This window comes from Salmo salar, chromosome 14 (genome assembly GCF_965601325.2).
Source record: "Salmo salar chromosome 14, fSalSal1, whole genome shotgun sequence".
Lineage (NCBI taxonomy): Eukaryota > Metazoa > Chordata > Actinopteri > Salmoniformes > Salmonidae > Salmo > Salmo salar.
Window position 1 is genome coordinate 26,777,755 of NC_138304.1, and position 24,643 is coordinate 26,802,397.

Consider the following 24,643-nt stretch of genomic DNA (forward strand, 5'->3'; position numbering starts at 1 on the left):
TAGCGTCATTCTGAGCGAGAGAGAGGGGTAGAGAGAAGCAGCAGACAACAACAAAATCAAAGACCCGCTGTCAACTGCCAACTCAGCCAATGGGCTGAGTACAATATTCTAATTATTTCTCAATCTGTCAATCTGTCACTCGTTCTGCTGTGTAACTCCCACTGGCAGGGGAACACTGTGCCTGTCTGGCCTAGCCCTTCTGAGAGATCTTGTCTGGGTACTGTCTGTCTGGCCCCTGGGTATGAGACCAGCTCACTGGGCACAGATGTCAATTCATTGTCTATTCCACGTTGGTTACACGTCATTTCATTGAAATTACGTGGAAACAACGTTGATTCGGCCAGTGTGTGCCCAGTGGGAGGGTGCTTGTGATCCATGGTCTACTAGGGGGGCTGGTTTGGCTAGAGGAAACAGGGGGGCAACATAATTAATTAGCTCAGATTTAATTGCCATGACATTTCAAATGAGGTGTTTTCATTGGTAAACAACACAGAATGATGCATGTATCGCTGACATTTATGAAAAAGCAGCTACTTACATGCTGACTTGTGCTAGATTGTGGTGTATAGGAACAGGTCCAAAGTAATAACAACCGTCCTTGGAGTTGCCAACAGAGGGCTTTTGGCAATATCTTGGTAATACAGATGGGTTGTTTCACTAATGAAGTGCCTTTTGAGTAGTGTAACCTTTTATTTCACCACATTTCTCCCATCTCAAGAGGTTAAATAAACAAATTACTATAGTAAGTGCCTATTAAGTGCCAAATAAAGTAACAGGGATGACAGTAACAGGGTTGACGATTTCATCTTAAATCAGCCATATATGCTTCATGACAGGGCGAATGGAAGCTTGTTGTGTGCATAACATTTGTAGCCTGTATGGGTAATAGAGTTTACCTATAATGCTCGACCCGCTCAGTTTTTTACCACAAAACACAAGAAAATGTCGAAAAGAGTAGAACCAGCTCACCTGCATACTTTTACACTATGATTTGACTATTAGATGTTCAATGTTTCACCATATTAAAACGAGAGTTCAGTTTACGTAACAGGGTTGACCTTAAAAAGATGGACATGTATTTTTTTACCTTAAAATGAATCACTCATCACATTAAATAATTTGTAATCTTCAGAAATGACTTTGTCAAAGCAAAAATAAAAAAAACTAGGGCTTTACAATAATGGTGAAAACTTGAGAAAATGTTGGGGTTAAAATCTTCCTAGAAGTCACAGAGGATGCACAGAGGGACAAAATGCAGAATTTTATTCACATAAAAAAAATGATTTATTGCATTTTCCATGTGGTCTATATTAAAGGGCATCTCATTTAATAACAGGTTTTTCTAATTCAATATTTGTGCACAATTTCGACTTAATATCAAAAGGCACTCATTTCGTGGAATGACCCAGAAAGAAATGCAAAAACTCAAGTGCTGCTTCAATTCAATAAAATTCAACAGCAAAAGCTCTATGTTGACATTGCATGGAGCCCATGAGTGTTCTAATCTAAAGGTCTATTTGGAGAGGGATGCTGACCCTGTCCCATGCCTTGGCCCTGTCTCTTTCTAGCAGGATGATCTGTAGAGGAGTGTGAGAGAGGGAGTGACATGCCTGGGTGGCGGTGCCCAGACCCTCAGGGCAATACCAGAGTTCAGGCGAAGAGATGGGAGGAGTCAAGCTGGCCTCGCTGCCTCCCTCACTGCTGCAGATTGGCTAAATACCCAGGCCACCGATTTCTGTGGACAATTACATATCAGCCACATAAAAATATAGACTACTCCCTCGCTCTCTCTCTTCAGTTTGTATTTGAATCTCTCACTTGAACAAGTTAGCTAGCTATTACAATGGTAAGATTGGCAAGTACAGTTGAAGTCGGAAGTTTACATTCACCTTAGCCAAATACACTTAAACTCAGTATTTCACAATTCCTGACATTTAATCCTAGAAAAATTTCACTGTCTTAGATCAGTTAGGATCACCACTTTACTTTAAGAATGTGAAATGTCAGAATAATAGCAGAGATAATTATTTATTTCAGCTTTTATTTCTTTCATCACATTCCCAGTGGGTCAGAAGTTGACATACACTCAATTAGTATTTGGTAGCATTGCCTTTAAATTGTTTAACTTGGGTCAAATGTTTCGGGTAGCCTTCCACAAGCTTCCCACAATAAGTTGGGTGAATTTTGTCCCATTCCTCCTGACAGAGCTGGTGTAACTGAGTCAGGTTTGTAGGCCTCCTTGCTCTCACACGCTTTTTCAGTTCTGCCCTGTTGCCTCCAGCATCTTCACATGGTCCTTTGCTGTTGTTCTGGGATTGACTTGGACTTTTCGCACCAAGGTAAGTTCATCTCTAGGAGACAGAACACGTCTCCTTCCTGAGCGGTATGACGGTTGCGTGGTCCCATGGTGTTTATAATGGTGTACTATTGTTTGTACAGACGAATGTGGTACCTTCAGGCATTTGGAAATTGCTCCCAAGGATGAACCAGACTTGTGGAGGTCTACAATTTTTTTTCTGAGGTCTTGGCTGATTTCTTTTGATTTTCCCATGATATCAAGCAAAGAGGCACTGAGTGTGAAGGTAGGCCTTGAAATACATCCACAGGTACACCTCCAATTGACTCAAATGATGTCAATTAGCCATCAGAGGCTTCTAAAGCAATGATAATTTCTGGAATTTTCCAAGCTGTTTAAAGGCACAGTCAACTTAGTGTATGTAAACTTCTGACCCACTGGAATTGTGATACAGTGGTGAAATAATCTGTCTGTAAACAATTGTTGGAAAAATTACTTGTGTCATGCACAAAGTAGATGTCCTAACCGACTTGCCAAAACTATAGTTTGTTAACAAGAAATTTGTGGAGTGGTTGAAAAATGAGTTTTAATAACTCCAACCTAAATGTATGTAAACTTCCGACTTCAACTGTAAGCCCAACCTGCTTGATACATTAAACAACAGTTCGATATTTTAGCTTTAAATTCATTCAGTGTTGACAGTAAAATACAAAAATATGTATTGATAGTTTTTCCAACGGTACTAAACCTATTGATTTCATAAGGATGTCCCTTTAGCTGCTCATCATGGTTTTAACCAATCTTGACATACTGCACTCAGTTTTTACTGTAGCTTTTCCCAATCTTACAACCTGATTGGTAGATTCCATTTCACTTCCATTTCAGCAAGCCCGAGGACAAGACTTGACTGTTAATAGTGATGGTATGAAAATTGAACTTGCAAACCATTTTGTCAGACCCCTGAGAGAAAACCTGTTTTATATGTCAGCCCATGCACATGCCAGTCAAAAATCCATCCAGTATGAAGCACTTGATAGTCAGCTTGACTTGTACTGTAGGCCTATTATGCAGCAAAAAAATCTGAGTTATGGCTTCTGTAACGCTATCACAACCCGCATCAGTGTAATATATAGTGTTGTGGTAAACAAACGTAACCTACCACTACGTATATTTTATGGTCTCAAGCTTTTGGTTTACCATTTCCCCACTTGATGATATTGGTGTTTTTCAAGTTCACTTGTCATCCTTCAGTTTTTGCCCCTTGACACACTGAATGTTCTCATTTAAAATGTATCTGATGGAGCCAATTTAGTTTGACACAGCTGGCTGATAAACATTCCACAGATACACTTGCTTTGCAGGGCTGCTATCTGGCTGTGGATAATGAAGGTCAAACAGGTCTTGTGGTGCATGTTAAAAAGCCATTCCCTTCCCCATCGTCACCAACCCCAGTCAAACTACCCCAGAGGTCAATTCCAGAGCAGATAGAGCAATAACACAATTGATATAGCTTGGCTGAGCTTGAAATAAAACTTAATATTTCATGACAATTCTGGCTTAGGTTAACCTAAATACCACGACCTGAAGGTGTGTGTTACATGTTAGGAAAACATGTTGCCGTATAGTGTATTTCCTATTTTGTTCATTTCATCAGGACCCGTCTCTTCAGGGCACTCACTGGATGGTTGGCCTAAGCAGTGGGTACAAATACGAGTTCTGACTTTTGGCAGTGTGCCTTGCTCTGTTCCAACGCATGCCCTGTGGCACAGAGACACCATCACAGAAGTACCCATAAACCTGCAGGCTCTCCCTGCCCCCTCTCCACTTGTCTCTGATCCTGCTGCCGTACCGATATCTATCTCAGACAATGGCTGCTTCGCTTCCCAAAACATCCTAGAGACAAGCACAAGAGAGTTCATCTGTCACAAGACATTAGCAGCCATGTCAGCAGCTGACTCATCTGACTTCGTATGGGAGGAGCGAAAAACCGCAATACACGTATGATTATTCATGTTTGAGCCGTCATTAGGCTTGTTCAAGCTCAGATGTTTTGAAAAACTCTTTGACCGTAAAATGTCAAGGCTGCTCCTTTTTTTTAATAAACATGATTTTATGCAAACAATAGAGTGAGAATATACATGTAAGTCAATAAGCACATTGAAACCCGGTGTAGAAAAAAAATGCAATTTCAAAAGGTCTGAGTTAAAGTTCTTGCTCTGTGTGTTTTTCAGAGTCAGAACAGTGAATAACAGTGGCCGCTAATCATAGCGCTTGGGGCTGCAACACACAGTGGGCCACATCCTTTATAATCAGTCCCACATTAGTCATAGCCAACTTACACAAAGTGATATTCAGTCATAATTCACTGACACTGAAGACAAATGCAATTAAGGGAAAACAATTAATATCTCAAGTAAAATCTGAAGTTTATTGTAAATGATTGTGTATGATTCATTTACTGTAGAAATACTTCACAATGATACCTGGAGGGGAAACAATCTCCAGTTTGGAAATGTCCAGTCTTGAAGCGGAATCCTACCTCTGGCGCTGTACTGGTCCAATCTCTCCCCCCCCCCCCCAAAAAAAAAATTCCCGTAACTATGTCAACCCTGCAGTTATTCTGAGCACACAACTACCTCCCTTACAGCAAGCATACCAGAAACATTTTGGATAAAAAAGCATGACTGAGAACCATAGTGGATGATTGATCTTTTGGTTTATTGCAGGGCTCTCCAGCCCCGTTCCTGGAGTTCTACCCTCCTGCAGGTTCAGTTCAACCTCAGTTTTAACTAACCTGATTCAGCATATAAACCAGCTAATTATTAGAATCAGGTGTGCTAGATTAGAGTTGGTGTGAAAATCTAGTGGTTTATTGGGTGCTTAAATATATATCTTTTCTCCCCCAGACATATATTTTTTTCTTCCCCCCAGACATATATATATTTTTTCCCCCAGACAGAAATATACAGTTGAGAGCATGCACCTCCAGACTGTGTGCAATGAAGCGATGCCTCTAAATATAACTGGTTATTTAAGCTGTAACCCTGTTATCAGTCTTGAAATGTTATGCACACACACACTCATACTTCTCTGTTTTAAATGAATGTGCAACTGAGCATTTATCCCTAATATAGATTCATAAATAACTGTAGCACAATAATGGGGATGTAAGCATAGCTTTCTGCTGTGTGCTGTAACAGTCACATTGACGCAAACACATTTGATGGCCTATTGAGCCAAAATCCCAACACTCAATACTAAAAACACTTCAACGAACATACAAGTAGTTTTCATTTCTTCCGTGGAACCTTGTCTCCAAGTGGTACTTCATCAATAAGTTTCTGAAATAAGATTAGAAATGTTCAAACCAAGTGACTAAATATTTGGAAAAAGACAAATCCCTCCACAAGGACCATCAAAGCATACCTCCAGTATTCGTGTATAGTACGTCACGTCGTCCTCCAGCTCCCCCCGGGCGTCATCCACTTGGTATCTCCGACAGGCCGGAACCAGCTCGTTGGCATTGAAGAGAGGGGCCGGGTCGATGGAATGGCCATTGATGAGGCTCACCAAGTACTCTCTGTAGTGTTTCCTGGAATAGATTAGACAAAAAACAGTTAGTTACGTCGATGCATGTTTATCATGGGAGCACTCTGTTGTTCTCTAAAGCTCCCTTGAGTCCTTGAAAAATACTGGTGGTGGCAGTGAGAGGTAACATACTCGCAGAGTCCTGCATGGCCAGGCTGAGTTTGAGCCCCACAGGCCGAGTCCGTCTGCTGCCCACTCTCATCCTTCTGCTCTATCACTCCGCACAGCCCTGAGATAGAGAGAAAGAAAATTATATATCTTAGTATTTCTCCATTTCAGTTTTTCTGAGTAAAAATAAAACACATAGAATCTTACCTGCTTGAGTTCCTGGAGGGGTGTCAGTATTGAACTCAACACCCTTGTTCTGCAAACAGACAATAACAATAAACAATCATTTTAATGCGGTCCATCTACAGATATTCTTGCAATAAAATCTGTTATAACTGAATGCGAGTCAGGGTGCTATAATGTGGTTATGGTGATTGTAATGGAGTGTGAGCATCCGTGTGTGTGTGTGTGTCGTGTGCGTCTCTACCTGCAGCAGGGCTTGTAGTCTGCCAGGCTCCCAGTCCCTCAGGTAGAAGAGACAGTCTCGAGGGTGATGGGCATGCAGGCCTGTCACACTACAATGGATCACTGCACAAGTCTTCAGAAGAGGGAGAGAAAAGGAAGGAGAGAAAGAGAGAGCGCAAGAGAGAGAGAAAAGAAAGAGAGAAAGGGTGGGAGAGAGTGGCAGAGAGAAGGAAAAACAAACACCCACATTAAAGTGACATTCAATTCAACTCCCATAAGATAAAACCTTGCCAGGAACTAGCACAATCGATGACGCACAAATGAACGATGCACAAATGAACAACACAAACACACCAAGCCATTTAAGAGACTTACAGTATGGAAGGGGTTGTTGCATCCACTGCAGAACTGGTACCTGCACTGGGAGCAGCTGAAGTGCATACAGCCTCCTTTGGACAGGGCATACTGGAACCTGCAGTTTGGACATGCTGAGGGAAAGAGGAAGTCAATTCAGGGAAACGACTCCGGGGTATTGGGAGAGTACACATGAGAATGCATCAGGGAAAGGAACTAAACGAGTTTTAATAATTCCCACAAATGAAGGTCATGGAAGAGAGTGTAAATATTTAAAAGGGTCTAACTTGCTCTAACTTGGTAAAACAGGGTCTAAAGGTAAATACAGTAGAACACCTACTGAGGTGCAGTAGAACACCTTCTGAATGTCGATGAAAGGTAACAATTCAACATGAATTGTCGAGAAATGAACAGAAAATGACAGACAATATTCTATGCGGTCAGAGGCGATAGGAGGGCCAACTGCTGCTTTTAACTGTTCGTCGGCACAGTCCGGTTTGTCCTTAGTCTTCTGGCTTAGTTCAGGCAGAAGGCCTACAGTACCTCTATGGGAATGTTATTCATGATGCTAATGAAATGTACTGGTTTGGACGAGGAACTATGAGTAAGACCAATTTGATCTCTCTCAGCTCAACACCTAGTCAAGTGTCTGGCCGTTCACACCTCCGCAAGTACCTGCCTTTCCTGGTTAAACGCTACAGTAGCTCTCAATGGAGGAGGTGTTTAAGAAGGTGTGTGTGCGTGTGTGAGAGAGAGAGAGAGAGAGACTCACTGATGCCGTTGTCACGCAGGTATCCGGCCAGGCCTTGCCTCTGGTACTCTGGGTCATTCTCTCTCTTCCAGGACTGGTACCGTTCACACGACAGACCACCGTGCTGAGACTCCCACTAGAGAATGCAAGGTGACAGAGACAAGAGAGGATGATATACAGATTAGGCTCCAGCTTCACTCCAAAGAAAAATCCCCTTCCATCACCCTCTCTCACACATAAATAGAGTGGATGTTTGTCACTTACAGGTTTCTTGCATTGTGCGCAGAAGCTGTTCCTGCACTGGAAACAGGTGACCTTCAGTTGGTCTCCATCATAGATGAACCCATAGGAGCACTGACAGTAGGAAGGGGAGGGGAGGAAGGGGAAGACAGGAATAGTTCATGAAATAAAAAACAGAAATACCTTTGCTATCAGACTCGAAATTGAACCCAGGTGCATCCTGTTTCCATTGATCATCCTTGAGATGTTTCTACAACTTGATTGCAGTCCACCTGTGGTAACTTCAATTGATTGGACATTTGCACATTACACATACCTGTCTATATAAGGTCCCACAGTTCACAGAGCATGTCAGAGCAAAAACCAAGCAATAAGGTTGAAGGAATTGTCCGTAGAGCTCCGAGACAGGATTGTGTCAAGGCACAGATCTGGGGAAGGGTACCAAAAAATGCCTGCAGCATTGAAGGTCCCCAAGAGATCCTTGAAGACAACCTGCTCAGGACCTCAGACTGGGGCAAAGGTTCACCTTCCAACAGGACAACGACCCTAAGCACACAGCCAATACAATGTATGAGTGGCTTCGGGACAAGTCTCTGAATGTCCTTGAGTGGCCCAGCCAGAGCCCGGACCTGAACCTGATTGAACATCTCTGAAGAGACCTGAAAATAACTGTGCAGCAACACTCCCCATCCAACCTGACAGAGCTTGATAGGATCTGCAGAGAAGAATGGGAGAAACTCCCCAAATACAGGTGTGCCAAGCTTGTAGCGTCATACCCAAGAAGAATTGAGGCTGTAATCGTTGCCAAAGGTGCTTCAACAAAGTACTGAGTAAAGGGTCTGAATACTTATGTAAATGTGATATTTCAGTTTTTTTATTTTATAAATTTGCAAACCTTTATAAAAACTGTTTTTTTCTTTGTCACTGTGGGGTACTGTGTGTAGATTGATGAGGGTAAAACAATTTTGATACATTTTAGAATAAGGCTGTAACGTAACGAAATGTAGAAAGGGGTCTGAATCCTTTCCGAATGCACTACATTTCTTAGCTAGTGAAGTGTGATTACTGTGATTTTTTTTTTTATGACAGCCTCAAATGGGGATTAGCAAATAATGTCTGGAAACAAACATAATATAAAAATTTTCCTTTGCCTTTGTACACATAGGAAATAAAACTATAAAAACCCACTCAAGGCTATTATGTGATTAGAACTCACATGACTACACCAGAGGAACTTGGGGTCCTTGATGAGGGCTTGTTCAGTCAGCTTCTTATGAAACAGATCATACACTTCCGGCTCCAGACACTCCCGCAGCTGCACACACACACACGCAGAGGAAAATATGATTACAGGTGTTACCATCATACACACACCCAGAAAACAAAACTGTGATCTCATGAGACAACACTGACACCACCAACAACTGCATTTTGAAGGGAGAGAAGCCTCTGAAATCCTGGAATTGTGTTTTTTCTCGCAGTTTCTTCCCTCTTCAAAGAGAGAATCTGAGGGAGATGTTGTGTGACGTTGTTCTCTGTGTGATGTACTACCTGGATATCCAGGGTGGAGAAGTAGCTGTTGAGGTGTTCGGGGTCGTTGATGTCAGGCTCCCAGCAGACGGGACACACCATGTCTCTGATGTGCTTGTCTCTCACTGCGATAGTGAAGTGCTGCTGGAAACAGCCACAGCACACCGAGCACTGACAGGAGGTCAGAGACTGCATCTGAAACAGGGAAGAGAGAGGAAGAAAGGATTAGGAGAGTTGGGGGGGTTGGATACTGCAACAACAAAAAAAACTAAAGAGAAAAGCTTCTGCTACATTTTGAGTAAAGACAAGCTTGTGCTATGACACACACACTTGAGAGAGTACCTTGCTGTGGGGAAAGTCTGACAGGCAGATGGGGCACTCTTTGGCCAGCACCCGGCGGATGAAGTCTCGGTCATGTGACTCGCGTACGGCCTGTACCACGTCGTCTAGGGAGTAGGGGGCGGTACGCTCCTGCAGCAGGGACAGGGCCAGCTCACAGCGGCCCCAGCTGGGCAGGTCATACACCGCCAGCAGCCTTCGGCACACACGCTGGCCCCAGGGGGAAGAGGGAGGGAGTGGAGGGGGTAGAGTGAGGAGAGAGCGATCAGACCAGGGAAGTGGACAAACAGATACAGAGGAATGATGAAAGGAGAGATATGCCTCACTCAAAAATAACTCTTATCACTGTAAAACATCAATGTACATGAGACATCAAGCAATTGTCAAGATGACTGAAGAACATGTATGACCTGTGGGCCTTTCAAATGGTGGTAGGTATAAGCAGATTATCATCAATATAGCTATTCTGTGTTCAGCTAAATGTATGGCCAGAATAAAGCACATAGTGGAGTTCAGAGTGCCCCAGTGACCCACCTGTTTGTCGGGGTGGTTGATGTCGATGGGTGGCTCAGGTTGGTCGCTCCACATGCGCTGGTGGAAGGGCTCCATGAGGGGTCGCTGCAGCAGAGATAGAGCCCCCCGCACCTCTCCCTCGCTCTGCCTCAGAACCTCCTGACACCGCACCTCATCAGTGAACCCCAGAGAACACAGCTCCTTTACCTGCAAAAGTACATGAGAGACCAAACCCTTCCTTGAGTGTTCGAAGGCTAATCTCCTACATATGGGGCCAATTTCCCACACCAAGATTAAGCCTAATTCGGGACTCAAAATAGTTAGTAGAGAATCTTCATTGAAAGTCAGTTTTAGTCCAAGACTAGGCTTAATCTAGGTCTGGGAAACCAGCACATAGCTGTCAGCAAAGTGAAAAAAGTGACGGTACAACTGACCTTAGACCATTTCTTAGTGGGCAATAGACTTTCTGACCTGTCTCTCACCTTAGAGTGTCTGTCTCTGAGAGCCTGTTTCGCTGCTCTCTCAGTGTCTCCCCCTGCAGACAGCCAGGCCAGCTTGGCCTCAGCCCTGGACAGGGTCACTCCTCCCCCTCTGGTCTGCTCCTCCTCCACACCTGTATCCTCTGTAGTACCAGCACCGTTCTGGTTCTGTCCGGCCTTCAGGTCTGCTGCTCGAGACGAAGTGGCACAGATCTGGTCGAGCAAGTGAGGTAGCTCCGCTTTGAGCCAATCACAGGGAAGGATGTTTCCGTCCCCGGAGACGCGCATGCCTGTGTACACCTCCTCTGGACTCACTCCTTTCTTCTCTCCATCCTGAGAGCGAGAGAGAGCGAGAGAGAGCGAGAGAGAGCGAGAAATAAAGAAACCAATCTGTCATACATATTCACTAGGCCTCAGCTGCTGCTACTCACCACACTGTATATTACACACCTAGAGGATGCTAAGGTTATTTTTACACAATGTTTGTTTTCTGAAATCTGTAGTCTGTAGTTTTAATAGTACTGCAACCAAATTGGCTAGCAATGGTACAATAAAGACTTTTCTGAATCTAAAATTAGCTAATAGCTTGCAATATTACAAGTAGTGGGGTAATGTGATTATACACCATATTATAGATAAAACAGAAAGCTTTCACTCACTCTAATGAGCTGGATCAGCTTTAGCCCCTCCTCCCTCATTAGTTTCTGCCTCCTCAAATCAGGGTCCTCCATGGGCGGGTCTTTGGGTTTGACGGACAACACGGGGACCCTTTTGACCTGGGACGGAGGGTGGAGTTTGACTCGCATTTTGGCGGGCTCGGGGCGGGGGAGGTCACACATCTCACACACTGACGCTGGAGTGTAATTGACGTAAGTACAGAACTGACACATCCACTGCAAAAGGATAGGAGAAGAACAGATCATTTGCGTGAGCTCAGACACTCATAGGAATAGAGGAACAACATTAACTGTAATACATGGTGATAAACATTCATTTCAACTCAAAATGTGCTGCTTCTGCATTGACTTTAACAGCAGTTTACCTGGCTGTCTGGGTCTCCTGGCATACCCAGTACCGGAGCAGCAGGCCGGTTGGGTGTAGGAGGGGGGCGTGTGGGGGTTGCCGGAGGCTTGGTGGCCAGGCGGGGGCGCTCACACACCTCACACAGGATACTACTGCCCGCGTTCACCACCGTACAGCTTTTACACTGCCACTCTGGTGACATGCATAGTGAAAACACACTCAACAAAGGACTATGGAAGAGGTGAATATTAACTCAACAGCTCATATACACCAAGTGTGTCTATCCATTTTCAGACAATAAACAAGTATACATAGAAATACAGAGGAGTGAGACTGATTGGAGTGCAAAAAAGGCAAACCACCACTATTAATACACAAACATTGTTGGTTGGGTGTGTGTGTGTGTGTATACTGACCAGTGATGGTGAAGGGCTGTGAGAACTCATCCTTAGCAGAGCCAGAGGAGGCCAGGCGTGGTCTCTTACATGTCTCACACAGTATGTCCTGGTGGGAGTTGACCCTGGTGCACTGGGCACAGTGCCACGACAGGTGGGAGCTGCTGGGAAAGAGAGGGAGGAAGTGAATCTAGTGCCCAACACACAGGGAGTTGCATTTCAGCAATAATCACCCCCTTTGAAAATGTAGCGATTCTCACCCTTTCCTGTCAGTTTCTAATTTGTCTTACTTGTCATGTCTTACCTGTGGTTCTTTCGCATTTTAGAGGATGTCACGACAGTCCTGTGGTGATTGGCTCGTTCTGCAGAGGAGTGGTACAGTCTATCACATTCAGTACACAGCCATTGGACACAAGAGTTACAGTGGGCAGCCACTGGGAATATAGCACAGATAGTGCAGTTGTCTGCGAAGGGGAAGAGAAACAAGGAAAGTTGAATGCAAGTTTCAGATGTAAAAAATACACACACACACACACTTCCAACCTGTGTGTCTGGTAGAGATAGAGGTGGAGGTTGAGGCGTTAGCAGTCCGTACTGGAAGAAAGGCACTAGTAGGAGACTGAGACAGGGAGGCCAGAGACATGTACAGGGGCTGGCTCTCTCTGAGGCTGGAGGGAATAGCTACCGCATCAGAAATGGGTCCGAAGTCATCCTGGAATCATAAAGGAGAATTCAGTCATCTGATGGTGGTGGAAACTACCAGGCACAAAACCACACAAATATAAAAACTGTCTGAAGTAGAGAAAGGCAAATAGGGTGAACAAAAAAAACATGTAGAAGGCAGAGAGGAAGAGGATAGGTTATGGGAGAAAGGAAAAATACCTTTTGGTTCAGTGATGGGATAATTCTCTCAAAGAACTCTGGGTGGGGGTGAGCCTCCTGTGAAAACATCAACAACGACTCAGTAATTCAACTGACTTTAGAAACCTCTTTGAAATATTTCAGAATAACTGCCATTGGTCCAGACCTTGATGAGCATGTCCAGTTCCATGCGTAGACTCATGACCTCCAAGGTGACCGCTGCGACCTTCTCAATGTCAGGCTCCACGACCTCATCAGGGAAACTCAGGCCATCTGGCTGCTGATTGGAGTAACCATAGAGACAGAGCACTGCCCTTCCTCCCTGGGGTAGAACAGAGTAGAGGAAAGGATATAGAGGGTTTTATGCAATACTATTGGTATAACGTTAGTGTTGTGGTGTGTACACAATTAACTTCATTAACAAGGTAGTAGGCTATAGACTCATATTGAACTAAGCCTATATCAACATAATGCCAATAAGATAATAGTGACAAGACAGTAGACTACATATCACCACCCAGAATCTCACCTGCCTGTATTGAAGACATCCTCACCTGAATGGCATCTACTGTTGCTCTAAAGACGGGGTTGTTGTGCTTGACAGCACGCCAGTACTTGGGCCTACTGGAGCTGGTGAGGTTACAGCCATACTTCTCCAGAATGTTCAGTGCTGTGGACAATCTCTGCAGGGAACCTATGGTCTGGCAGGAGAGAGGACAAAGACAAAAAAAGTTTGATACAGAAAAAGTTTGAGAAAAGAATAGACAGTGAACAAAAATATGAACACAATGTATAGAGAGAGAGGGAAAAGGAGTTCACTATTCCAAGATGTAGGCTAAGTGAAGGTGATTATGCCATTGTTATATGGACATTGTTTACTGTTTCAACCACACTCTAACTCACTTCTTTCCTGTTGTTATTGACGCCGTTTTCAATTATCATGGTCTCTGCAGCAATGTAGCGGTATTTGACCGATGGTGGTAAGGGTATGTTGGCCATGGCTGATATTCCTGCACGGACCTCCAGCACTGAGCCAGTGGAATACAGACAAGCTTCCGCATGGCATCGTACCTCTTCTAGCTGGTCTGAAAGGGTACTAGCCATCCTGGAAAAGAGACATCAGTCATCATCATCACACAGATCAGATAGCAAATCATTGAGGGCAATGCCACACCACAGGCAGGGTTGACGAACATGAGCAAGATGCTTGCCTTACTGACATCCATTCATTCATTCATAAGACGTTACCTGTAAGCCGCGACAGTGCGTGGCTGTTAAATCACAAGGCTGTCATATCAAGGGACACACACAGCCACCAGAGACTTTTACTGCATCTGCAGTACTCTATATTTGCAACAACACAATTACTAGCTAACTAAAGTTGAAGTGGAAATGATATCTCTACCTATGTGAAAATACTGTCATATAAGCTATCTGCTTACCCAGTGTTTTCGTTCAACTGTCTGCAGTGACAGCCATTGAATCACGATGAGATGGCATTTCATTCACAAGCGGGTGCTTTCAAAACACCATGTCACGCACCCCAATACAGACTTGTGCGCTAAAAACATGTATTTATATATTTTTTTTTATATCAAATGTTATTCTAAAAAAAAGTAGTAAGAGGGTCGTAGTAAAATCTAGCTGCAGTACTAGCCACGAATGTAAACAACTGCGTGAGAAAAATGCCGTATTCTGCTTTGCGCAAAGAAACTAACCGCCGTGCACCGCCATTGTGTGTCAAAACCTAATTATCAAACAGAGATCCCGGAGCCAATATGGCTTGGACTGGGGAAACGTCGCAAAGCTGCAGTGCAGTACATGGTTTTGTGAAGTTTTGGTGTCACCTTGTGGTGAAAATGACTAATTGCCTAATTTGCCTGTCGGCTCACCTGAAAAATATCCAGTTGATTACACGCTAATTGGTGTGGGGCGCGCGTGTTGCAATGTCCACGCGCAGTAGGTGATAAATATGGTGGGGAGGGTGACGGAAGAGAGAGTTTTGTGTTGCTCTCGTTTCGTGCACTCCTACGGTCTCACGGTTTGTTTTTTTGTTGGACCGTCACAGTCACATGTAAGTCCTTATACATTTTTCCCCCACGTCATTTTCAGGTGTATAACTCTAATGTAATGGCATAATACATATTTCTTGTTGTTCGTGGATGCAGTCAGATTGTCGCCTTATTTGAATGGAAGGCATGGCCTCTACAACACTACCAGTTTCTACACCGATTTAGGGTGACCATCTAATGTGTGTAGGCTTACGTTAACTTTTTGTTTCCTATTTGCACTAGAATTGCGGTGTATAATATCCTGTGCTGTGTCTTTCAGCCCTGACCAAGCAATGGAAGGTGATTGTTGTTTATTAGTCTACTGGGTTTTATTTATTAGTCTACTGGGTTTTGATAAATTGTAACTTTACTCAATTGATTATTTGTGGTGAAATGAAGTGTCAAATCAACTAATTCATTTCTCGTTCCATTCAGATATGAATAATCCTTCACACTCAATGGGAGTTGGGCAACCACACCATCCAACTAATCACACAAGACCATTTTTCTATGTTCAACCACCAACTCAACCTTATTATAATATGTACCAATGGAATATGAACCCATATGGCCAGTATGGTCTTCCCCCATCAGGTACAATAGCACACATTGTTTCTAGAATCTTAAACAAATTAATTTACATTTTAATAAAAACATTCTTTATTTCCAGTTATTCCTTACGTGCGTCCATATATGGCTCCATATCCATATACTGGTATGCAGTATCCTGGCTATGTGGTTCCCCAGGCTCCGATGCAGCCTGTTGATTACAGTAGGGTGTTTAACCCCCACATCTCCTCTGCGACCTACGACGTCCAGTACCGCCACCACTACCAGCAACAGGCCTGTGTACTGCGAGAGACCGCATGTTCAGAGGTTCAAACTGATCCGAGCGACACTGTCCACAAGCTGATCGACAGTCTGGACAGGCTCAGAACCAATGAGAAGCCACCTGAAGACAGTGAGCTAAACCCTAAATCTGACCTAGGGTCCCTAACCTCTGAGACAACCATTTCTTCCTCTGGGAATGTGGAAAAGGAATTCAGTGGGAAGGGTAGGGAGCTGGAGTTGAGACCTCTGCCACAGAGACAACCCCAGCAGGGTAAGAGGAGGCAGAGGGACTCCCCTCTGTCCAGCAGCGTATTCAGTGACTCCACTATTACAGCAGTGGTCTATGATGCAGAATCTAGCCAGAGCTGCCTGGAGATGGCCAAGCAGAATTGCTGGTCCCTGGGCTCTGGGGTGCTGCCCATCGACAGCTCTTCTGTCCATGAGGAGGAGAGTCTGGAGGAGTCTAGGCAGCAATGCCACTCTGAGACGCTCCACCTGAATACTGAAGAACCTGGGATAGAGGGGCAGTCCAGAGAACATCCTAATACTACAGAGGATGTAAAATGTGACTCTGGGGCCTTGACACAGAGCCTTGAACTGAATGGTGCGTCACATGACCACCACTCACTTGACTGTCTGGCTCCAGAACTAGATTGCGACAAGGTTCTGATTCCATCCCACTCCGCCTCTGCTCTGAAGGACCCTGTAGAAAATCTAGCCTCCAAGGCAGAGTCCTCTGACTTGCCTTACAGAACCCTCAGGCTGCCCTGTGATCAGGTTACAGGCATGCTGCTGGACGATCCACTGTGGTATGTTGACTCTGCTGCGTCCAGTCTGGTGCCTCCACCGCAAAGCCATCTGTCCCCGCTTGGGAGTGCCTACTACTGTAGCTACTACCCGCAAGTGGCCCAGGAGCGCCAGAGTGTTCTCAGCCCATCCATAGACGAGCTCTCCTCAAGAGACGAGCTCTTCTCCACTGATATCGAAGATGTGGACCTTATCTCTGGTGGTCACCTGTATGTGGGAGGCGGCAAGCTAGCCGAGGCAACCTGCGACACACCTGACCTCTCTGGTAAGGAAAACGTACCAACTCAATCCAACCCAGTAGAAGGGTTTCCAGCTTGTTCTAAGACCTGTCTCAGCTGTGGCCTGAGCCTGGCGGAAGAGTCGAGGCCAGGCGACTCACAAGGGCCATGCCGTTATGTTGAGCGGGAGGAAACGGATGAAGATGCACTAGAGGAAGATGACTACAATGAGGGAGGGGAGCTGTTGAGCGCCTGTCAGGTGCCTGTGAAGAAGCCACATCACCCTAACAGAGTGCCTCAGCCCTCTGCTCGCCAGTTTCCTAACAGTAAACCAAAGAGGGGCTGCTGTGAGGACCACCATGAAGTCATGTGTCACGAAGAGCAGGAGCACGGTTACCTCTGGAGTTTTGACTACTGTGAGGACCATAAAGCTACTGTCAAAGCTGACAAGTATAAAGGGAAAGGAGGACAAAGAAATGCTCCATGCAGGCCTTATAATGGTAAGATTTTTTTTCATCTCTTGACGTCTGATGTCTCCTCCTAAATAGTGTTTTTACTTTTAATCCTCGTGTCATTCATTACAAATGTGATGTTGTGAATTTGTCATGTTTCCCAGAGAAACCTTGGAGAGAGGGCACTATGGCATCAGACCAAGATAGCTGGGGGAGTTCTGGTGCCAAATATAAGCCAAAGTCTTGGAGACCGTACAATGGGTCCCAAGAACAAAGTGAGTTTCCTTTTCAAACTGCCGAGTTACCCATTGCCTTTGTCAGTTCTCTACTTTTCACTAGTCATTCACTGTTTGACCTGGCTGTTATTGGTGTCCCAGCTCATGCCTCCCTCTCTATTCTTCAGTGAGACCCCCACGCAGAAGGCCATTTGTTCAGCAGAGGCCCCGAAGGACTGACTATGACGATCATGAAGAATCAGAGTTCTCTCGCTGCCAGAGGGGCAGAGGTAAGGGTTGTGTTGCAGTATAGATACTACTACTTCTGTCACGGTTCAAAATTATCAATTTTTTTTTTCTTTTTTTCAGGGACCACAAAGAGAAGGGGCACAAGATATTAGCCTATTTAAGAATTGCACCGCTCCTAATATATTTATTCTAAATGTATTACCTAATATAGAAATTCACTTGCACTATGAAATGCACACAAAACACATTGTAATAAATTAATAGACACTCGTAATGTTTGTATACGTGGTTAAAAAAGAATCTCAGGCGGCAGTTCAACAACTAGCTACACAGTAGATGCCTGCATTTCCATTGCTTGATGGTAGTCATGTTGGACGCTGTGTGTTCATCCTAATCACAGCCTGGGCTGCAGCCTCACTGACCGTACTGTGACGCTAACCCCCATGTTGACCTGCAGACCAGAATGGACCTGGGAGGTGTAGGTCCAGTCTACTCTGCAGCTTTTAAACTCTTTTCAGTGTCTGTGTCGTTCACTGAGGATGAAGCCCAGGTAATAAGATGTATCAAGCAGTGGAAATGCAGTGGCAAAATAATTGTTGGGCTAGTTTGGAGCTAAGAGCCAGGCAGTCTAAATGTGTCTTTTTATTATTGTGCAGATATTTTAAGCATTGCAGTGTAATGTTGACAAACTGACATCTACTTGTCTGCACAGTGTTGTTGTGTCATTAAAATCCTTGCATTGCACTTTAAAAAATGACTTATTATTTTAAGAGACGAGGGCTACATTCATCATGAAGAATACTTTGCTGCCTCAGTTTCATGAAAGGTGTGGATGGTGCTCTACAAGTTGGCTCAGTAATTGAAAGGCCCAAAATGTAATTGATGGCTATCCTTGCATTATGGACTTCATGGAAGAGCAGACCACTTCACATCTGTACTATTGTAACAGTCTTAATCATTGGCATGTCTATGAATTGTTCAAGGTAATCTGGAAGCTAGCACAGCCTTGTGATCACCACAGTTCTTTATTCTGACTGTAATGGGTGACATGTTGTCTGATGACCATTAACGTCACACCTGAAGTTTCAACTTGATCATTGGACAATGGGGACTGTAGACGTAACTATACTGGACAAAAATATAAACACAACGTAGCCAGGGGCGAAAATCTGAACTTTGGAGGGGACAATTACATTACATTTTCTCATGAACAATTCCTGAGGGGGACACCAAGTAGTGCTGTAACACAGCCTACATTGTAATATGGTAAATGTATATTGAGGAACCAAGGAAATAAGGTGTTTGCCATACTCCTAACTACCGGTACCCAAAACTACACAACTAATCACAACAGCAATACCATTGCCTTTAACAAATCTTAGTTCAGTCACCAGTTTAAGTTGAGAGTGGGGGTATCCATGGCATTTTCCAATTATGTTCCTATTTTACAAGTCAAAATGGAGAACCTTTCATAATGTTGCCAAACAAAGACTCAACAAACTTACCTGAGACTCCCTGTCTCTGCCAGTCTGTCCCTGCATATCTGTCCCAACTCAGCTGTCTGTGCCATCTGCCTGCTCTGCCTAATGACATTGTGAAACATTTCCATTAGAATTTCATTTCTTATGAACATTTTATCAACTAGTCTTTGAGATATTAGGCTACTAGGGTTCTTACTTTGCGTTTTGGTGTACTGAAAAATACTCTGATGTCCGTCTTTTATTTTTCTACCTGGCTGGCTGGCTACACAGACACACACAGTGTGTAGGTTATTTACAGTAGGAGATGGGCTTCTATCATCTTATATCATTCTATTTGGGCTTCGATCTAAAAGGTAGCTAGCAAATGTGAAACGGATTAAAATGACAAGAGTTGACAGCTGTATGATTTCACCATTTACACAACATATGCTGCAACCTTTTGTAATTTTAATTGTTTGTTTCATATTGGCTGGCTTCTAACAATAGCTGAATTTGCAAAGCTAGCGAGCACCAATTCAGTGGTGTTTGCTATAATCTTTACTACCCGGGTTAAATAAAGGTGAAATGAAATAAATAAAAGTTCCCTTGCGACAATTTAGCTTTTGCAACGAGACCATTAAATATATTTAAGACAATGGTAGAAGAGAGTGTAGTTCAGTTTGGACTTCAGTTTATCGCTAACCTTATCGCAGGGACTTTGAAGCACTAACTTACATCATCTGCATGCTGATCTTGGAATAAATTGACGATAGCAAAGATTCCATCTTTGACGGGGCCACATAAATGGAATAGGTACTAGCTAGCTTAATAGTTAATATTTGCGTGCTAGCTCTGCATATTCAGCTAGTGTGTGTGCGCGCGATTGACTGGATTAACCTCACGTCAGTTACGTTCATTGAGTGCCTTTCAGACAGTAGATACGACCCCTCTGTTACCTTGCCAACTAAGGAACTGGTAGTGGATCAAAACATTGAGGCAAAGGGTGGGGGGGGTCGCAATCATTTGAAACTTAAAAACGTGCTATTAAGTGTCTATAATCAGCACAATTGCTTTCATTGCGTATTATTAATATTATTTAAATTACATAGTTATGTTTCAGTGATATATTGGGGGGGACAAATCATATTTTTCCAAGGATGGGGGGGTTGTGTCCCCCCCGGGATTTCCGCCCCTGAACGTAGCGTTGGTTTCATGAGCTGAAATAAAAGATCCCAGACATTAGCAAAAAAAGCTTATTTTGTGCACATTTGTTTACATCCTTGTAAGTAAGCATTTCTCCTTTGCCAAGATAATCCATCCACGTGACCGGTGTGTCATATAAAGAACCTGATTAAATGGCATGATCATTACATAGGTGCATCTTGTGCTGGGGACAAAAGGCCACTAAAATATGCAGTTTTGTCATACTGCCACAGGTGTCTCAAGTTGACGGAGCATGCAATTGGCATGCTGACTGCAGGAATGTCCTTCAGAGCTATTGCCAGAAAATTGAATGTTCATTTATTTAACAAGCCTCCAATGTGGTTTTAGATTTTGGCAGTACGTCCAATCGGCCTCACTTGGGCAGGTCCTGTACCCTACCTGCCAGCGCAGGACCTCCAGATCTGACTTCACCTTCACCTGCAGGATCGTCTGAGAAAGGGCAGCTGATTAAACTGTGGGTTTGAACAACCAAAGGATTTCAGCACAAACTGTCAGGGAAGCTCAACTGCGTGCTCGTCATCCTCACCAGGGTCTTGACCTGACTGGAGATTGGCATCGTGACCTCCTTCATTGGGTAAATGCTCATATTCGATGGCCACTGGCACACTGGAGAAGTGTGCTCTTAATGGATGAATCCCGGTTTCAACTGTACCGGGCAGATGGTGTCTCGTGGGTGAGTGGTTTGCTGATAATGTTGTGAACAGAGTGCCCCATGGTGGCAGTGGGATTATGGTATGGGCAGGCATAAGCTACGGACGACGAACACAATTGCATTATACTGATGGCAATTTGAAAGCGCAGAGATACTGTGACGAGATCCTGAGGCCCATTGTCGTGCCATGCATCCGCCATCACTTCGTGTTTCAGCATGATAATTCACGGCCCCATGTCACAAGGATCAATACACAATTCCTGGAAGCTGAAAATGTCCCAGTTCTTCCATGGGCTGCATACTCACCAGATGTCACCCGTTGAGCATGTTTTGGATGCACTGCATCGATGTGTACTACAGCGTGTTCCAGTTCCCTCCAATATCCAGCAACTTTGCACAGCCATTGAAGAGGAGTGGGACAACATTCCACAGGCTACAATCAACAGCCTGATCAACTCTATGCGAAGGAGATGTCGCTGTGCATGAGGCAAATGATGAACATACCAGATACTGACTGGTTTTCTGATCCATGCCCCTACATTAAAAAAAAACGTTTCTGTAACAAACAAATGCATATCTGTATTCCCAGTCATGTTAAATCCATAAATTAGGGCCTAATGTTTTTATTTCAATTAACTGATTTCCAGTTATATTTTTGTGAAGTGTATTTTGTAAAGCAAATGAAAGTTGGGTTTAATCTGGCTTTTCTAAATTTACCAGTAAACTACCAAATGTTGGTAACTTTCAAGTTTTTTATAACATGACATCTAGTGGCCTTTTTAGGTACTTCAGATTATTACAGGTGTCACAGGTGTACTTATCTCTGGCCCGTCTGTGGTTTTATCATATAATAAAAATAGAATGACAAAGCTGTTAAACCTTATCCTAAATACAAACCATCAACTTAGTGAATACAATTGGTGTTTAAAATGAGGGTTTTAGCATGAATTTTGAATAGTGACGTTAACCTTTCTGGTTGTAACATTTTTTTTTCTCATCAAGACAGATCTTCCAAAGGTGGGGGAGTTGCAATCTTTACCAAGGATAACCTTCAGTGCTCAGTTGTCTGTCACCAAACAATTTGATTGGGTGGTTTTAAACATTAAACTTTCAAATAGCTCTTTGTTGACTGTTGCTGGGTGTTATCGTCCTCCATCAGCACCGGCCTGTACCCTACCTGCCCTAAGCTCTCTCCTGGCCCCTTACACTAAGTCTGAATTTGTCCTGCTAGGTGACCTAAACTGGGACATGCTTAAACCACCCGACCAAGTCCTAAAGCAATGGGACTCCCTAAATCGTTCTCAGATTACTACTAATCCCACAAGGTATGACTCCAAACACCCAGAAAAGGCTACCCTCCTCAATGTTATCCTCACATATAATCCTGATGGGTGTCAGTCTGGTGTTTTCTGTAATGACCTTAGTGATCACTGTTTAACAGCCTGGGTTCATAATGGCTGCTCAGTGAAACGACCTGTCCTGATTTGTCATAGACGCTTGCTAAAATAGTTTATTGAGCAAGCCTTCCTTCATGACCTGGCCTCTGTAAAATGGTATAGAATCAGCTTGATCTCCTCTGTCGAAGACACTTGGACCTTCTTTATTTGATATTTTCAGTGGTATTGTTAACAAACACGCCCCCATAAAGAAAATTACAATTTAAAATAGGTTCAGCCCCTGGTTCGACCGTGATCTTGCAGAGTTACTCCACCTCAAGAATTGCATTTGGCGAAAGGCTTGGCACATGCATACTTGAGAAATAAATGACAAATAAGTGCACTCAGGCTATTCGGAAGGCCAAAGTTAGTTACTTTAGGGAGCAGTTCTCTCTCTGTGGGTCTAATCCCAAGAAGTTCTGGAAAACGGTTAAAGACCTGGAGAATAAACCCTCCTCCTCACAGCTGCCCATGTCCCTTAATGTTGATGATGGGGTTGTTACTGACAAGAAGCACATGGCTGAGGTCTTTAATCGCCACTTTATTAAGTCAGGATTCTTATTTGACTCAGCCATGCCTCCTTGCCCGTCCAACATTTCCTAATCTCCCACCCCTTCTAATGGGACTAGCCCTGACGCTTCTCCCTCTTTTCCCCTGCCCCGTTACAAAGTTTATCCCTGCAGGCAGTCACTGAGTCCGAGGTGCTAAAGGAGCTCCTGAAACTTGACCCCAAAAAAACATCTGGGTCAGATGGGTTTGAGCCTTTCTTCTTTAAGGTTGCTACCCCTATCGTCGGATTTTGTGTTAAACACTCTACAACATAGCTTTCTTAGTGTCCAACAAGCTTTCTCTGTCCTCAACCTTCAAAACAAAGGTCATGTGGTTTGGTAAGAAGAATGCCCCTCTCCCCACAGGTGTGATTACTGCCTCTGAGGGTTTAGAGCTTGAGGTCGTCACCTCATACAAGTACTTGGGAGTATGACTAGACGGTCCTTCTCTCAGCACATATCAAAGCTGCAGGCTAAAGTTGGTTTCCTCTATCGTAATCGCTCCTCTTTCACCCCAGCTGCCAAACTAACCCTGATTCAGATTACCATTCTACCCATGCTACAGTAGATTACGGAGAGACAATTTATAGATCGGCAGGTAAGGGTGCTCTCGAGCAGCTAGATGTACTTTACCATTCGGCCATCAGATTTGCCACCAATGCTCCTTATAGGACATATCACTGCACTCTATACTCCTCTGTAAACTGGTCATCTCTGTATACCCGTCGCAAGACCCAATGGTTGATGCTTATTTATAAAACCCTCTCTTAGGCCTCACTCCCCACTATCTGAGATATCTTCTGCAGCCCTCATCTTCCACATACAACACTCATTCTGCCAGTCACATTCTGTTAAAGGTCCCCAAAGCACACACATCCCTGGGTCGCTCATCTTTTACGTTCGCTGCACGAGACTGGAACGAGCTGCAACAAACACTCAAACTGGACAGTTTTATCTCAATCTCTTCATTCAAAGACTCAATCATGGACACTCTTACAGACAGTTGTGGCTGCTTTGCGTGATGTATTGTTGTCTCTACCTTCTTGCCCTTGGTGCTGTTGTCTGTGCCCAATAATGTTTGTACCATGTTTTGTGCTGCTACCATGATGTGTTGCTACCATGTTGTTGTCATGTTGTGTTGCTACCATGCTATGTTGTTGTCTTATGTAGTGTTGTCCCTCTTGTTGTGATGTGTTTTGTCCTATATTTATTTTAAATTTTTAATCCCAGCCCCTGTCCCTGCAGGTCTTGCCTAATTAAATAAAGGTTAAAAAAAATAAAAAATATCCTTGATATTTTTTTTTTTTACACATTTTTTTAAATGTCATTTACTATGTCAATATGTGTTTGTTGTAAATGTTTTGCCACCAAACTGGTGAGAGTTGTCAATAGTTAGAAGAGTTGCAAAGTTAATTGAAAATAATGCCATTGTTGATTATATGCCTGTTTCATTAATTAGGCTATTTTCTCTTGAACCATATGGTCTAATCCCCCTCAAACTCAACTCTGGACCTTGAAGCCAGTTCCACTGCATTTTGTCATTGCTCCCCTCTAATCAGGGACTGATTTAGACCTGGGACACCAGGTGGGTGCAATTAATGATCCGGTAGAACAGAAA

General features: G+C 43.8%; 2 protein-coding genes across 3 annotated transcripts; one reads left to right on the top strand and one right to left on the bottom strand.

Moving 5' to 3' along the window:
- Positions 1-4,705: 4,705 nt before the first annotated feature.
- On the bottom strand, positions 4,706-14,668 carry rnf31 (ring finger protein 31). Of its 2 annotated transcripts, none has more exons than XM_014140431.3 (23): positions 14,325-14,668; positions 13,786-13,987; positions 13,437-13,583; positions 13,049-13,204; positions 12,904-12,960; positions 12,565-12,733; positions 12,326-12,485; positions 12,043-12,182; positions 11,646-11,818; positions 11,263-11,496; positions 10,607-10,936; positions 10,146-10,331; positions 9,615-9,821; positions 9,294-9,467; positions 8,959-9,057; positions 7,767-7,856; positions 7,524-7,638; positions 6,773-6,885; positions 6,420-6,530; positions 6,200-6,248; positions 6,017-6,113; positions 5,723-5,888; positions 4,706-5,637 (listed from the first exon to the last, which is right to left on the bottom strand). In XM_014140431.3, exons 2-23 carry the CDS (start codon positions 13,984-13,986, stop codon positions 5,587-5,589), a joined length of 3,225 nt encoding a protein of 1,074 aa, XP_013995906.3. In that variant the 5' UTR covers position 13,987; positions 14,325-14,668; the 3' UTR covers positions 4,706-5,586. The 2 variants fall into 2 exon arrangements, with proteins under 2 accessions (XP_013995906.3, XP_013995905.3); XM_014140430.3 differs by having other exon boundaries at positions 12,043-12,185.
- A 188-nt stretch (positions 14,669-14,856) lies between these two features.
- Positions 14,857-18,424, top strand: buc (bucky ball). The gene is made up of 7 exons (XM_014140490.3): positions 14,857-14,956; positions 15,177-15,233; positions 15,369-15,527; positions 15,604-17,289; positions 17,406-17,516; positions 17,645-17,746; positions 17,826-18,424. Exons 2-7 carry the CDS (start codon positions 15,227-15,229, stop codon positions 17,855-17,857), a joined length of 2,097 nt encoding a protein of 698 aa, XP_013995965.1. The 5' UTR covers positions 14,857-14,956; positions 15,177-15,226; the 3' UTR covers positions 17,858-18,424.
- Positions 18,425-24,643: the final 6,219 nt, after the last annotated feature.